This window comes from Sarcophilus harrisii, chromosome 4 (genome assembly GCF_902635505.1).
Source record: "Sarcophilus harrisii chromosome 4, mSarHar1.11, whole genome shotgun sequence".
NCBI classification, from domain to species: domain Eukaryota; kingdom Metazoa; phylum Chordata; class Mammalia; order Dasyuromorphia; family Dasyuridae; genus Sarcophilus; species Sarcophilus harrisii.
Genome location: NC_045429.1, coordinates 305,565,646 through 305,582,767, shown reverse-complemented (window position 1 = coordinate 305,582,767; position 17,122 = coordinate 305,565,646). Strand labels below are relative to the sequence as shown.

Genomic DNA, 17,122 nt, shown 5'->3' with positions numbered 1-17,122 from the left:
GGTTCTGATTCTCTAAAATTTGTTTAAAGTCATTATTTAAAAGTATTTGGAGAGATCTGGGGAAGAATTTCTCCAAGCCTCTATGCTCACTATACTATCTTGGCTCCACCTCTCATTGAACTCTGTTTTTTTTGGTTTATTTTTTTGTTTTGTTTTTTTGCTGAGGCAATTGGGATTAAGTGACTTGCCCAGAGTCACACAGCTAGGAAGTGTTAAATGTCTGAGACCAGATTTCAACTCAGGTCCTCCTGACTTCAGAGCTGATGCTCCATCAACTGCTCCAATTAGATGCCCCTAAAAAACTGTTTTTCATATTAGCCCTTCCCCAGAAATTATACTTTTTATATTAATTAGAATAAATACTCTAAATGAGATATTTGATATATCCCAAGAAGAATTCATATTACCATCTGTCATAAATTCAAAGAATTTCAGAATTAGGATTGTTAAACCAAAGTATTTTATCTTCACAAATTTGAAAATTTAAAAATTTTAAATCCAAATATCAAAAAATGTGTCATAATCTTCCTGTTGGGAGACAGAAAAATCATTTCTTTCTCCCAGTCTAATTTTCATTACTAAAAGAGCCCATTATAATTCAACAATTCCTCATTAAACACCCACTATGTTCAATTCCTCTCAATGCGTTCATCAGAATGTGTTCCTTCTGAAGACAAAAGGAAACTATTGAAGAATAGTTACTAAATAGTTTCTAAGCTATTCCACCAGCAAGACAATCATTGTTCTGCACAATGTTCACAAAACAGATTGATAAAAGCTGCTTTATAAAGGTCAAGTCTGTTCTTCATTAAATTTACATTATACATCAGACCTTCACTTTAGCATTATCAACTGTGTTACCATAGATCCAATTTCTCTGAGGTTCATGTCCAGTTTATAAACCTCCTAGGTCAATCTACATGCCTACTGAACCTATTCTCGGCCTTCACCAGAAATTTTATTTCAAATACTCCTTCCTTACCCAGCACACATCCTTCTCTCACTGTACTCCCTTCCTGCACTGACTCCATTATTGGTTGACATTTCAATATCGTTTTCACCACTACTCATGAACTATCTGTCATACCTACCACACTAATCCTCAATCTTAGATCATCAGTTCAATGTTATGTTTGGTCACAAATCAAATGCCAAAAGCAAAGTGAACTGAGCTGACTTAATCCACTACAAATCCTCTACAATTTCAAGTGGTCCCCTGCTACTATTTTAACATTTTCTTAAAATTCCAGTCCCAATTCTTTTTTCTTTGCAAATGATCTTTATCCTATTTTACTGGAGAAATCTATCTGCCATAAGCTAATTTACCTAACCTCTTCCCTCTCCATGTAAACTTTCTGGTCACTATATCCATTTGCTTATTCTTCCTTTCAATCTCCAAAACAGTTAGCCCTAACTCTATGGGTCTAACTTTTACATCTGTACCCTGATCTTATTTCTTTCTAACTCTTAAAGGACCTTTTTGCTACAATCATCACTTCTCTTCATCAGCTCTTTCTGCTCTCCTTTCAAAAACTTACAGATCTCTCTCAAATAAATAACCATTATTTAATGATGATCCCCCTTCTGGTTACAACTCTATTTTTTTACTTCCAAAATAAGTTATTTATCCTTACTATTCCCATCTACCTAAAAACTTCTATTCCTTAATCAGATTCTAATACTAAGAAACAAATAAGAGAGAGCAGGATTCCATCTCTATTTATAATATCAACTAGTATATAGTATACTATATAAGTATAAAGTGCTCTGCAATCAACTAAGAGTGAAATCATTTCCATACCCTCTTAAAACTCCTCCTTGCTTTGGCTTCATGAAACTAAACTAACTTTGTTCTTTTACCTCTGACTTTTCCCTGTCTTTTATATCTCTTTCTGTTTCTTCCTCTAAGAATTATAAACTCAAATGGCTTCAGTTTATCTGTGTTAGAAAGTCAAACTATGTGACTTCAAACAGATCACTTAACTCTTTGAACTTCTGGATCTTTGGTAAAAGATTATCTCTACAATCCCTTCCCAATCTCAGCTCCATCTCAGTCCTCAGTCCCTTCATTCCCGTTTTTTCCTGCTACCATTCAATTTCTCACACTGCTTAAATGAAGCTGGAGAAATTCACTCAACCTCATAGGTTGAGTCCACTACAAATTTATGTTATTTAATCTCAACTGGGTCCACATTACAGTGAGACAATCCTTTTAGTCTTCTGTAACTGGGTATCTATTCCATTCCCCACAGTGGCTTTTCTAAACCTTCTCTTCTCTGCCTAAACCTGTCATGCCAGCATCAGCCTCTCCAATTCTCTCAGCTAAGGACCTTACCTCTTATCTCAGAGAAATCACATAAGGAAAGATAAGACCATTTGCTACAGATCATAAAACTATATAGCTATAAATGAGAAAAAATTAGACAGGTAGATAGATAGACAGACAGACAGACAGACAGACAGATAGATAGATAGATAGATAGTCCATCCTACAGGAATAAAGCCTGCATCTTATATTCCTTTTGAATCATCCTGTGGCACCTAGCAATGCCATAAAAAGATTTCGATAGGAAAGAAAGAATACTTGGCAAATGAATGAAATGATGATCTAAGACAGAGAATATAATTGTGATTTGGACGTGGTCAGACAAGTGGACAGTTATCATCTTTCTCAAGATTTAAGAGGGTCTCAAGAATTGGATTTGGGATTCTGAGCTTTTATAAAATTTCAGAAAAAACAAGAACCTATCCAGAAACCTTTTAAGAGTCCCAGCATTGACACCTGAAAAAGCCTAGTGTTTTACAGATAATAAAAGGTAAGCAAAAACATTAAATGTTTTGACAGCCTTAAAAAGGGCTATCATTTCATTGTTGGTGGAACTGTGAACGAATCCAACCATTCTGGAGAGCAATTTGGAATTATGCTCAAAAAGATATCAAACTGTGCACACCCTTTGATCCAGCAGTGTTTCTACTGGTCTTATATCCCAAAGAGATCTTAAAGTTGGGAAAGGGGCCTCCATGTGTAAAAATGTTTGTGGCAGTTCTTTTTGTAGTGGCTGGAAACTGGAAACTGAATGGATGCCCATCAATTGGAGAATGGATGAATAAATTATGGTATATAAATGTTATGAAATATTATTGTTCTGTAAGAAATGATCAACCGAATAATTTCAGAGAGGCCTGGAAAGACTTACATGAACTGATGCTAAGTGAAATGAGAAGAACCCTGAGATCTTTATACACAGCAACAACAAGACTATAAGATGATCAATTCTGATGGTCATCACTCTCTTCAACAATGAGATGATTCAAACCAGCTCCAATTGTTCAGTGATGAAGAAAATCATATACACCCAGAGAGAGGATTGTGGGAACTGAATGTGGACAACAACAAAGCATTTTTACTCTTTCTGTTGATGTTTGCTTGCATTTTGTTTTCTTTCTCAGGTTTTTTTTTCCTTTTTGATTTGATTTTTCTTGTGCAGCAAGATAACTATATAAATAGTTATACATATATTGGATTTAACATATATTTTGTTTAACATGTATTGGATTACCTACCATCTATGGGAGGGGATGGCAGGAAGAAAGGAAAAATTTTGAACAGAAAGTTTTCCAAAGGTCAATGTTGAAAAATTATCTATGTATATGTTTTGTAAATAAAAAAACATTAATAAAATTAAAAAAAAAAAAAGAAGGGCTATCATTAAACAACAACCCCCCCCCCAAAAAAAATGATTATTGCCTCATTTAAAATTTAAAGAATGAACAAGAATGAAGAAGGAAAAAAAACAGGCAGTTTTTAGATGAAGAAATTAAAGTCATCTAAAGTCATATAAAAAAATGCTCCAAATCACTATGAATTAGATAAGTGCAAATTAAAACAACTCTGAAATATCATACACAACTATCAGATTGGCTAATATGACAGAAAGGGAAAATAATAAATGATGGAGAAAATATAGGAAAATTGGAATACTAATACATTGTTGATGGAATTGTGAAGGGGTCCAACCATTTTGGAGAGCAATATGAAACTTTGTCCAAATAGCTATAAAACTGTGCATATATTTCGATCTATCAATACCACTACTAGGTATGTATCCCAAAAACATCATAAAAAGGAGGAAAGGACGTACATGTATAAAAATGTTTAAAGTAGTTCTCTTTTCATCAGAAAAGAATTAGAAATTGAGAAAATGCCCAACAATTGGAGAATGGTTGAACAAATCGTGATATAGAATACTACTATTCTACAAGAAATATTGAGCAGATTGATTTCAGGAAAACCTGAAAAGACTTACATGAACTGATGCTGAGTGAAGTGAACAGAACTAGAAGCACATGATACACAATGACAGCAACATTGTGTGACACTCAACTATGAATAACTTATCTCTTCTCAGCAAGACTCATGGTGAAAAATGCTATCCACATCCAGAGAAAGAACTATGGAGTCTCAATGCAGATTGAAGCATACTATTTTCATTTTTTAATTGTTTTTTCTTTCTTGGGGTTTTCCCCTTTTGGTTCTAAATTTTTTCTCACAATTAGATTAATTTGGAAATATTTATAATATGATTGTATATGTTAATCACTGTCTTGAGGAAGGGGGAACGAAAAATAATGGAAATAAAAATATTATAAAAGTAAATGCTGAAAATTAATAAATAAATTTTAAAAACAAAACAGTATAATTCTGTTGCTGCACAGAAAAATATTATTAAAATGTTTGCAAATTTCTAATAAGTTCTTTAAAAATTTAAAGACATCATAAAACATCATCATGTTGTTGAGTTAATATTATTAAAAATGTTTTAATTATCTATCAGTCATCCATGTAAAAGAGACTAAGGATAACATAAATTCAAGCCAGACACCAATAAATCTTATTTTCACTAACAGTTTCAATTTCTTTCCATCAGACATTTTCTGAGAACTGTTAACAAGTAACAACTTGTTACTTATTAAATATTTCTTTTCCTAATCTTCTTAGTGAAGACACTGACAAATGGTACAACAAAAAAAGTGAAAAGAAAATGGAATAGGAAGAGGTGAAAGTGAATTGACTGATCTAAAAACAAGATAATTAGCTTCATACTAACTGGTAGGCTTACCATGTGAAACAGCTATTTTTTCTACTACTTCAATTGTGCTACAATTCATGAAAACTTAAATGTGACATCATCAATTTTAACCTAGAATAGATAAATATAGTAGCTAACAAGTGGAAAAAAGGAAGCAGAACCAGCCGTTGTAATTTCCCTGGACAAAAAAGGAAATGTGATATTTTAATTGACACACAAAGTACTTTCAGGCCTTTAAAAGTGTGTATGTTTAAAAAAGTAAAAGAGGCCACTGATTGATAATAGCTTTGACCTCTGAAAGTGAAGTCTGTGGATTGTTATTCAGTAGTGTATATATTTATAATATAAAGACCTACTTAATTTAACTACCAATGTTGTTAGAAGTATTAGAGTATAGGCTAGATAATCATCGGTCAGGGGTTGTCTTGAAGAGACTCCTGAATTAAATAAGAGGGAACTTATATCCTAAAAAGATGCCATTAACTCTTAATTCAAGCATAAAGCATGAGGCAAATATAGCCAAATGTACCTACATGTTTCCTATACCAAAGAATTAGCTTTTAAAAGATTCTAGAATCCATTCAAAGCTCAAGAGGTAATTTTCGTAAGCATGACAATTTGTAAATGAAATATACTGAAGAAATATGCTGACATTACAACAGCCATAAGGAAAGAACTTCTGCACTAAGCACTGAGAATCAACTTAATGATCTCATAAGTCTTTTCTATATGTTCAATTCTTGGAACTTCAAACAGTCTTCTTTATAGTATTACTCAACTGTGTTTTAATAATTATCATATTACATTTTTACTTAACTTTTCATATGACTACATATTGTCTCTCCAATTTGATTATTTCATTTATCTCTGGCCTGCCTAACAGACTGAAGTAGTCAATCAACAAGAATTTATCAAGTTTTTACTATGCATCAGGAACTTTGTTCTGCATGTAAGTATTGTGAGTTAAGAATGGAGTATAAGGAAACAGAAAAATTCAATGTTGGGTTTCATTTTGTTTTTTCTGAAAGTGATAGTTGAATTCTTAATTCTAAAATTAAGAATATCTGCATTTGGTCAATGATTTTTTTTTTAATTTGAAAAAAAGAGAACTTTTTTGAGAAATTTTATATTTAGCTCCTGTAAAAAATCATTATCTTCTTTTTTCAAAAAAAAAAAATATCACTTAAGTTTCATGTGCATTCCTGTTCTACCTCTAACAGTTCTAAATTCTCTACAAAGGTGCAACTACCAGCATCTGATGTCAGCCAGCTTCTTATCTCTAAAAATAAAATTAAAACATTAACATATTATGTCATGCTTTCACAGAAATAGCATTTCCTAAGTATCTAAATCATTCCAAAAGAAGATGTTAAAAGTAGCCCCACTGGAACAAGTGCTGTGCATACAAAGTGAATTTTTGTCTATTTAAATAAAAGGTGAACAGAATAAAAAAAACCATAGGTTAATGTGGACAGGCAGCACAGCAAAGATAACATTTGATCCTAATGATCACTGTCTCCCCCAAAGAGATATTTTCTCCTTCCTAGGCTTTTATTATACTACTCTTGGTTCCCCCTTAAGAATAAAAGATGTAAAGAACAAGCTTTTTGGCATAGACAAGAAGAGAACTAGCTCTGGAAAGAGAGGACATGGAAGAAAATTCTGCCTCCAATGCTTACTACTTACTAACTGTAACACGGGGTAAGTCAATTAATCTCCCTGGGTCTCAGTTTTTTCCTATGTAAAATGAGGGAGACTGGACTAGAATTTTTTCTAGCTATGATCTCATGATCCATCTATATATAACCACCTGCATTCTTATTAAAATACCAGCCTTAAAATTCTACAAAGTGATAACGAGAGGGAAAAAATGCTCTTATTCATTTCTGAACTCACAAAGAACACTTTAGCATCAGGTTTTCCCATTTTATGTGCCTAGACAAAATGCAACCCATGAGAGTATGGTGATAGCGAAAAATCCTTCAACAGAAAAGTGAAAAAAATTATAGTACAAAATTTTTGACATTTCTGTAAGATCCATTACACTAAATTTAGCTTTCAAATATCAACCTATGATGCAAGATGGGAGAAAAATGGGGAAGGGACCTGGGAAAATGAATGTCCCAGGAAAAGAAAAAAATTTCACCAATAATTCATTATGGGAGTTATTTTTCATAAATATCTAATTTGTCAACAGAAATAACAAAAGCAATTTCCTATTTTTCCTAATTCAAGCCACATGTCTAAATATAAGACAGGAGCCTTTATAGAGCACAGTAAACCTAAAGTTAGGATTACATTTGAATATTCCCAGGGTGAAGATAAGCAGTATCAGTTGTCACATGTCTGGGCAGAAGAGATTCTTTATATTGTACATATTACAGGATTAGTTCCCTTAACTGTTCCTAAAGGGACTCCCTCCAATAAACTACACCCTGAGATTCTTTTGCCCCTTAAAGTCACTTGTGAGGGCCTCTTTCCTGAATTAACATAAGCAAATTCACCCTCCCCCCTACCAAAAAAAAAAGAGCTGGTAAATTCCATTCAACAAGCTCAAGCTTCCTGCAGCTATTTTCTCAATCCAATACGTATACCTATACCTCCTCCTCCAACTTACCTTTAGAAAAGTTTATCATGCAATTACCAGTATGAATTGGTACACCCAATATAACCTGTGACTATAAAGTAATGGCTCCTTTAATATCTTCATTATGAAATTTATTCTGTTACTTTCTTCTTTTACTGAGGCAATTGGAGTTAAGTGACTTGCCCAGGGTCACACAGCTAGGAGGTATTAAATATCTGAAGACAGATTTGAACTCAGGTCCTCCTGACTTGAGGGCTGGTACTTTAACCACTACACCACCTAGCTCCCCTTGTTCTATTACTTTCATAGTTGCCCTACACAAAGGCATGTGTCTATCTGTCAGGTCAGAGATCTACATCCCATTCTGCACCATGCCATATTACTTTCCTTTCTGGGTCTTGCTGGACTAAACAGGCTCTAAGGTTGATACCAACTGTAAATGTGTGATCCTATGCACCTGAGGGCAGTTAGGTACTTAATAAGACTCTGATGAGTATAATGTTCAATTAACCATGGTGAAAGATACCTTAGAGCACAACGGAATAGTCTGGCCTGTATTCCTGGAACTACACTGATTGTTTACAGTTGTTTCTCTAAGTTACATCCTCTCAAGTGGCTGGTGGGAGAGTAGTCATAAGCCTGATTTCCTAAGACTTCTTTGAATGGAAAGATATTATTAGATTTTGTAATTATTTCAAAAGGTCAGATATGACAAATTTTCTGTGCATACTATTTTCACAGCCAGAGATCCAAACATGTACTTATCTTCTTCCTAGACTTCCTTATTCTTTTTAGTAAAATATTTAAAACTATAGGATTTTTATTCTTCTTCTTGGTATTCAAAAAAGAGCTTATTAAGGAGTTTTGCCTTTTTCATTTAATATTTTAGTTTTAAAAAATCAAAATCAAAAGAAATCACATTATTTTTGGGCAGCTGAAGCAAACTTAAAGCAGTAACTACATTTCACAACAAAACTACTCTTTAAGACTTTTTCGGTCAAGATGTGATGCTTTTTCAGAAAAGAGCTAGATGCACAAAGATTATGCTTAAGAAATTAGATGGATTTGCTTTACAAAATATTTTTATTGAACAACTCACAGCAATCATAAGAACTATGAAGCCTTTAAATTGTATCAAGGATATACATTAACTCCACAAAATGTCCATAAATTCCTGAGATCTTTTCAGTTATACTTCAAATTATTTTCTGAATCATGCAAGACCTTTTCCACTTATTTCATAAATAAAAAAATAAAATGCCAATATTACCAATGACTAATAAATGAAAATTTTCCCAATATAGTTTTATACCTATTTGTCGTTGATATGTTTAAGGGAATACTAAAGATTTCACCTATAGTGAAATCAAATTTAAGTGAATAGGGAAAAGAAGTTGGGAAATGGATAGTCCAATTCATTTTCTTTGATTATTATGATGAAAGTTATGAATATATGCAAAGCATATGAATATCATCAGATAGACTAGTACTAGCAGACTAATCCATCTCCTTCCCACTGGAAGCCTCCCAAAGTCACTGCCAATATAAGTAGTCTTCTCTCTTCACCAGAAAATAGTAGCCTGGCACTCCAATTCACCATATTAATTAATTCATTGTATAGGAAGTCCTCTCTCCAATTTCCGGTCATGTAAAATATGGAAAATTTGGAGTTATAACATATTAATTAGAATGTTAAAATTGATTGTCTTGAAAACAAAGAGGCTGCACGGAACGATGAATATAGAGATGCCAGGAATATGGGGGTTCAGGACCCACCTCTACAACATACTGGTTAGATCAAGTCACCTCTCAGTGCTCTATGCAAGTTGCAGAAGTGTAAACTTGCACTGCTACATTGAATTTTCCTCAATTAGGAGTTCCCTATAGCAATAAAATCACAGCTCTAATTCTTATCTATCTTGAAAATAAGTTTATCTACTAATCTCTGGCAGTGCTCTATTTTCCATAACTTAAATTTATTTGTGGCCCCATGTGATTACCACATAATATTTACTTTTTCATTTTAATAATTAGTAAAAGTAAAAAAAAGTAAACTAGCCATCTAATGATAAGCATTAGTTTATAGTTTGTAATTGACTCTTCTCAATGTCAGAATGGCATTGAATAAGTTGCTTGAGCTGTATACAAAATGATAACCATAAAGTATCTTTCTATATGAATTCTAATTTAACTTTATCAGTCCTCTGAAGAAAATACTGGTTTTCGGAAGGATCTTTCTTTAAAAACAAACAAACAAACAAACAAACAAAAAAACAAACCTAGAGCCTGAAGCACTCCTTGCTTGCCAGGTGGAGAATATATATATATAATGTGACTGGTAGGTAAGACATAAAATAGTAACTAAATGCTGGATATTCCCTGTGACTTTACAAGACTAAACTGAGTTCCCCAGAGGGAAAAATTGTAACATTTAAAGAAGGTGCAATGGACATTTATTTACCCGGTCCTTCATCCTCCAACTCTGGGCCAAGGATTTGGAGCCTTCAATCTTCTCGCAGTGCCTCTTCTTCATGAAAGTCAAAGGCAGATTCCAGTCGGTCAGGTCGGACTCGTCCTCCTCCCCAAGTCCGAGAAGGGGCGACTGCAGCATCTCGGACTCCATGAGGGTGGGAGGAGGTGGGGGAGTCCTGGGCAGCAAACGCTCGAGAACCTCCAGCCTTAAAGAGTTGTGGGCACCAAACGGGATGAAATAGGGGAACGGGGAGGGGATGACAAGGGAAAGGGAGGATCGGTGAGGCCGTCCCAGTATGGAGCTGGGGGTGAGCGAAGTTCCCGATGCTTATCTCCGCGCGGGAAGACGGAAAACCCCAGGGCCAGGAGCAAGGGGAGGTGCGCACTGGGGGCCCGCGAAGCCCCACACCCCCCGGACTTCAGGCCACTCCGGCTTCGCCGATGACTGGGGGGTCGGGCTCCGGACTGGCTTAGAATAGAGCTGTCAAAAGCGTGGGAGCCCCCGGACCTCCGGACGACCCCGCTCCAGGCCACCGCGGCCGGATCGGCCTCCAGCCGATCGCTAGAAGGCGGGCGGGAAGGTCGCAAGCTAGAGCGGACTGCGGCCCGCCGGCCCGCCGGATGGAAGAAACGAGCTGAGGCTGGGCGAGGGGAAACGCGGGGCGGGGATCCTCTGCGGGCTGCCTCTCAACCCTGAGGACCCCGCACTCTCCGCAGCAGTTGCAGCTGAAGCCAAGATCGGCCCATAGCGTCCGCCTTCGGGAGGCTTTCCTCAAGTCTAGCCCGGGATCCCGAGGCCTGGTTCGTCTCCGCCCAAGGGCCTACGCCGCTTCCTCGGGCCTGAGCTCAGAAAGGTGGGGACCGCCAGCTACAGGACCCTCCTAGACGACTGGGAAAGAGACCGTTTAGGTTGAGGAATCTCCCCTCCTTGTCCAGAGACAGAGAGATAAACTCCGCTCACCAGCACACCAAGGGGGACGCCATATTGCCAAGGCCCACAATGCATAGCGATCTACGGAGCCCCCAGAGGTGAAAACTTTCTCAGGAAATTCCTGGAGCTGTCCGCCTCCAGCAGTAGGAAGGGAAAGATCCGTACTACTGCCATACATCATCTCAGTGATCAAGGGGAACAGTAGAATAATATTAAGGGATACATTTTCTTTTTTTTTCTCTTTATTATTCTTTTTCTGTTGTGGGAAGACGGAAATATAGATGAATAGTAGATAGATTTTTATTAAATATGCGCTAGGTACTAAGATGGAAAATTTAGTGACCATCTTTCTACAAAATTCACAAAAAATGTCTTAAACTTGGATAATATCCAGAATCCCATCTTTAAAGAATTCTACTGCTTGTGACAGTTTTATTTTGGGAAAGTATTAATGAAAGAAAACCAAGACATAAATGTCTATGATGGCTTACTGGTGATGCCAGTAAACCCTGGAACAATTTATTTCACCCTTCTGGAAAATGTCTTCACACACACGCGCACATACATATACATGAGCAGAATAAAATATTCAAAAAAGTCCTTAATAATACAGTCCCCTTTCCCCATCTCCTCCCATGTTGTCACTGTAAAGAAATAGAGTGGTTCATTTGCTTCTAAAAGGATCAACCACTCAGACTAAGGTCAGAATACTATTTGACTCAGACTTGGAGGGAAATTTTTTTCATCTTACATTTCAAAACTTTTTGACCTCATCCCTCATTGTCTCCCATATTTCTCCTTATTCAAGCAAGTCTAGAAGCATCTGTTAAGCAAGTATTATGTATATTTGGGGGAGGGGAAGAATTTCACAAATGGAATACTACAAAAGGCCAAAAAAAATTGTCTCTGACCTTAAGGACAAGATACTGAGCCTGAAGTCAGGAAAACTTCTCTTCCTTTAATTCAAATCTGACCTCAGACACTAACTAGCTGTGTGACCCTGGGCAAATCACTTAATCCTGTTTGCTTCAGTTCCTCATTTGTAAAATGAGCTGGAGAATCCCTCTATTATCTTGGCCAAGAAACCCCCAATAGTGTAGCAAAGAGTTGTATATGACTGAAAAAGTATTGAATAACATATGGGGGAAGGAAAGGATATGATTATATTTGCCCTTTAGTAAAATCACTTTGAAAATGGAGAGAAGGATGGATTGGAGTAGGGAAAACTTGAAGCAGGCCAGAAAGCTCTTTGCACCAATATATGAATGAGATGATGAGCCTTGCATCAGAGTAGCTAATATTGTATGTATATATGTATATATGATATGAAAGTAGAAATGTTAGCTAGGTGGCACAGTGGATAGAGTGCCAGGCCTGGAGTCAGAAAACCCTGAGTTTAAATCTGACTTCACACACTTACTAGCTGTGTAAAGCTAGGCAAGTCACTTAATACTGTTTGCCTCAGTTCCTCATTTGTCAAATGGATTTGAAAAAGAAATGGCAAACCAATAAAACTTCATATGGGGTTATAAGAAGTCAGATACGACTGAAAGAACTGGACAATAGAAATGATAACATTTGACAACAGACTGAAAAAGTACAGTGAATGCAAGTAAGTCAGGTTCAGAACCTAGTTGACTTGGGAAAATGGCAGTATCCTCAAAATTGATATGAAAGTTGAGAAGAGTTTAGTATATAATAAGTTCTGTTTTGAACATGTTGAGAGGTCTAATAGGTTATTGGAAGATTATTGGAGAAAGAACTTAGAGAGCTGAATAAATGAAGTCATCAGCATAGAGATGATAACTAAATCCATCAGAGATGATATTGCCAAGAGAAATAGTGTAGAAGAAGAAAAAGGACCAGGGCAACACCCGGGTTTAGTGGGTATGACCTCAATGAACATATAACAAAGGGGATAGAGAAGGAGTACTCAAACAGGTAGGAATAGAATCAAGAAAATACAGTGTTATGAAACTCTAGAGAGGAGAGAGAATGTAGGAGAATAATAATAAGCTAATATTCTTATAGCATTTTTAGGTTAGCATTTTATATCATACAGATAATGTCTGGGTCAGATACGTGATACAATGGATAGAGTGCTAGGCCTGGAATTAGGAAAAGTAATTTGGTCTCAGACACTAACTATGTGGCTTTGGACAAATCATTTAACATTGTTCACCTCCAATTTTTCATCTGTAAAATGAACTAGAAAAGGAAATAACAAAACCATTCCAGTTTCTTTGCCAAAAAATCCCATATAGGGTCACAAAGATTAGGACATAACAGAGAAATGACTGAACAATGCTAATGTTTGAGGCAAGCATAGAGTTAAGTCTACCCCAGGATTCCAAGGGCCCTTGCCACTTCCTATGCCTGAGGTCAGAAAAGTGGGAAACTCTAAGTACAGGACCCTCCTGGATGACTGGGAAAGAAATTATTTGAGTTGAGGAATCTCCCCTCCTCCAGAGACAGAGAAATTCTGCTCTTTTTGAGTCCAAATTCAGAACTCTATATACTGTGCTACTAAGCTATGACTGCTTCCCCCACCCTCAGCCCTTACCAATAAAAAGCAAAAAAGGGGAATGTCAAAGGCATTTGAGGAAGTATGAGGATTGAGAAAAGGCCATTAGATTTAGGAAGTAAGAGGTCATCGATAATTTTGAAAAGGACAGTTTCAGTTGAATGATAAGTTTGTTAGACAGATTTCAGAGGGATAAAAGAGCATAAGAGGAGAAGAAATGGAGATACTGTTCTATTGTAGAGAAGAAAGAAAGGACATTGAAACCCTGAAGTTCCAGAGTTGTGATTTGCCTTGGCCATGTGTTCCCTATACATCTTCCCTACACTTATGTTCCCATGTGTTTGCACATTGCACATTGCATGTTGTTTGTGTAGTAGGAAATGCATCATAGTTTCTGCCTTTACTATGGCATGTAAGTAAATGCTTTTCTTAAGAGGTAATAATAATAACAGCTAATATTCATATAGCATTTACTGTGTTCCAGGCACTGTGCTAAGAACTTATACATTGTTATCTCATTTAATTATTATCTAATTATTATCCCAATAACCTGTGAGGTAGGAGCTATTATTATCAGGAAACTGAGCCAAACAAAGGTCAAGTGGCTTGCTTAGGGTCACACAGCCAGTTAGTATTTGAGGTTGTATTTGAAGTCAGATCTTCATTCCAAATCAAGCAATTTGTTCACCATACCACCCAACTGTCCTCAGTTGTCAGTCTATTGACTAACTATTAAGAAAAAGAAAGTTGATAAGGGCTCATGAGTTATTAGTCCTAAATCTTAAGAATACTAATACTATGGCTATAGTATTATGAATGGGTGCTTACAGGATATCCCCTAAAACCCAAGGCAGCAGTTGCACTCTGAAAATCTAACTTAATTTTCCTATGCCCAATTTGTTTAGGATTCTGGTCTATTATAGCAACTTAACTTTATGAAATACTTTCTAGGCATGCATTGAATTGAAATTACTATTCAGATTAGTAGAGGGGGTGCCACAGATTGCTAAAGATTCCAGATTTTATTTTCCTGTATTTTTATATTCTTATTATTATGTATTGTTCTGGTAGCTTTTCTTGTTCTGTGCCAATCTTGCTTTCCAGGAATAAACCATATTTGGTCATGGTGGAGATTTTGGGATATGTTGTACTTTGTGCTAAGATTTAATTTAGTATTTTTGCAAGTAAATTCAAAAGAAAAATTGGTGTATGGTTTTCATTTCTGGCATCATCTTTGTCAGATTTTTCAAATCAAAAACATTTATATCATAAGAAGAATTGGATCACATACCACTGTGGTCTGTATTCTAGAACAGTTTATATAATATAATGCAAAGGGACCTTATAGGTCAAGTTGTCAAAGAAGGGAAGTGTCTTAGGGGACCTAAGGCACAAAAAGGATAAGTAATTTATTTAAATATTATTTGTTCTTTAAATGTTTAGAAACATTCTTCAGTGACTCATTATGTTTTCTCAGGAAATTATTTGACAATTTCTCTTCTTTCTTTCTTTTTCTTGATTTATAATTTTTTCCACATATCATAGTGGTTTGGACTATTTTAGTCCAATTTTAGACATTTTTGTCAGCCTTATTAAAATCCTAAATATATTAGATTAGATTTGCTTCAATTGTACTTTGTGGCTTCTTTTGTAGACAAGAGAGAAAGGACAATATTTCTTCTAATTAGTATTGATTTTTATCCAATAAGCCAGTTGTCTGACTAAAGATAATTTGAAAGTGATTTCCCAAACACTGATGTGTCATTTCCTCTATATTAAAAATAATTTCTCTTTTGTAATATTCTTTTATAGACTATGATATGTTTGGACAAACAACCCATAAAGTCAGTTCATCAGTTTTGGGGAAGCAAATGGAGTTCAGTAATTTGTCCAAGATTACTTAGCTAGTAAGTGCCTGAGGTTGGATTTGAACTTAGATCTTCCTGCTTCTAAGGCCAGTGCGCTATGTCCTGTACCATCTAGCTTTCCCAAAGGTCTATCTCTATAATGCTGATATTATTTCAGTGATGCTTTATGGCTAGAATCATTCATGTCCTTGAAAAATTAAAATTGTGATTCTTGAAAGGAAAATGGAAAAGCATACTGTATTACCAGTGAAGACTTGTTCAGAACAAATTGTATAAAAGGTATCATCACAGAGATGTATGAACAGAAGAAAAAAATATGCTGGATCAGCTATGTCACAAGTATGAGAGTATAACCAATGATCCAATGGCCAGCAAATGTGTCCTATTGGCATACAAGGTCAAGAAGAAGATTTCCAGCATGTTGGGTAATTCCTTGTAGAAGATTAGGGGAAGATAGAAGGAAAAGTCATATGGGATGAGAAGGTCAAGTGAGATTGTTATCTGTACCTTTTGAGGGAGTATTCACATTCAAGTTTCAAATATTAAAAGTATTTTTTTCAGAAATAATTACAAATTTACCCCCTGATTTACTGCTGAATGTTTACATTTTGTTATAACAGTTACAAGACACTGAAATCTAATGAATACTGAGTCTCTTTGCATTTGATAAGTACTTTGATAAGATACAAAGTGTAAAATTCTGATAACAGAAGAAACCATTAATATGATAACAACACATTCCATGGAGCAGTTCTTGCATTTTTCTACTCCTTACTGGCAAGTTTGGTCCCTACAGGACAGATATAATATACCTCACAAAGGTTCTTGATATTTCCCTGAGGAGCTAAGAGAAACTTTTGTCGTTGTTGTTGTTAAATCTCATAAGCCCCTACCATTTTGTTTCTACAAATGATTACCAATTGACATCAACTTTATTAGTTTTTAGAAAGGTGGTATTTACTAAGGTTGTATAATTTAAACCATCCCACTTATATAATCAAAGTATAAAGGAAAATGGGCTCAAGTTTAACATTTGGCAGTGGGATAACACCTGTATCCTAGTTGCTAGAAATCCCTTTTTTCTCCTTTGTGGAATACTCATGAAGTTCATTTTAGGTATGTTGTAGTTTTCTTCTAGGTTCCTTATAAAATCTTTTGTCTGGTTTATCTTCAGCTCCTAAGACTACTTCTAGTCACTACTATTCCAGGGATATTGCTACAAAGCTGATGAACAAATCCAAATCTTCTGGGTTTTCAAAGTTCAAAGTTCATTAGTTCTTCGTTTAATCAAAGATATAGGGGGAAGAGCCCAAGGATTTTTTCCTCATCTCCCCCAAGTGATTCCTCAGGAGCTTGACTGGAAGGCTTCTAACATTTTGCTTTCAGATTCTTAAATTCCCAGGTTTGATTTTAAAATAGCTAGCTGGTACAATAGAGAGAATACTAGATTTAGAGCCACAAAAGCCTCAATCCAAATCCTGCTTCAGACACATATAAGTTGTGGAACTGTAGGCTTTTAATTTTTGTTTGTCTTAGATTACTCATTTATAAAAATGGAAATAATAATAGTACCTACCTCCTAAAGTTGTGGTAAGGATAAAATGAAATAATTTTTGTGAAGTATTTTGCAAATTTTAAACACACTGATCA

The 17,122-nt window shown here is 35.6% G+C and overlaps 1 protein-coding gene across 4 annotated transcripts in view; it reads right to left on the bottom strand.

Annotated features, from left to right (window-relative positions):
* The window catches only part of RPTOR (regulatory associated protein of MTOR complex 1), a 511,183-nt gene extending 500,011 nt beyond the window's left edge, over positions 1-11,172 (bottom strand). For 3 of the 4 annotated variants that reach the window (XM_031965593.1, XM_031965594.1, XM_031965596.1), the window contains exon 1: positions 10,139-11,172. In XM_031965593.1, coding sequence (XP_031821453.1) covers positions 10,139-10,300 — 162 coding nt within the window. In that variant the 5' untranslated portion in view covers positions 10,301-11,172. The remainder of the gene's footprint in view (positions 1-10,138) is intronic. The other variant, XM_031965598.1, reaches the window with a different exon arrangement.
* Positions 11,173-17,122: the final 5,950 nt, after the last annotated feature.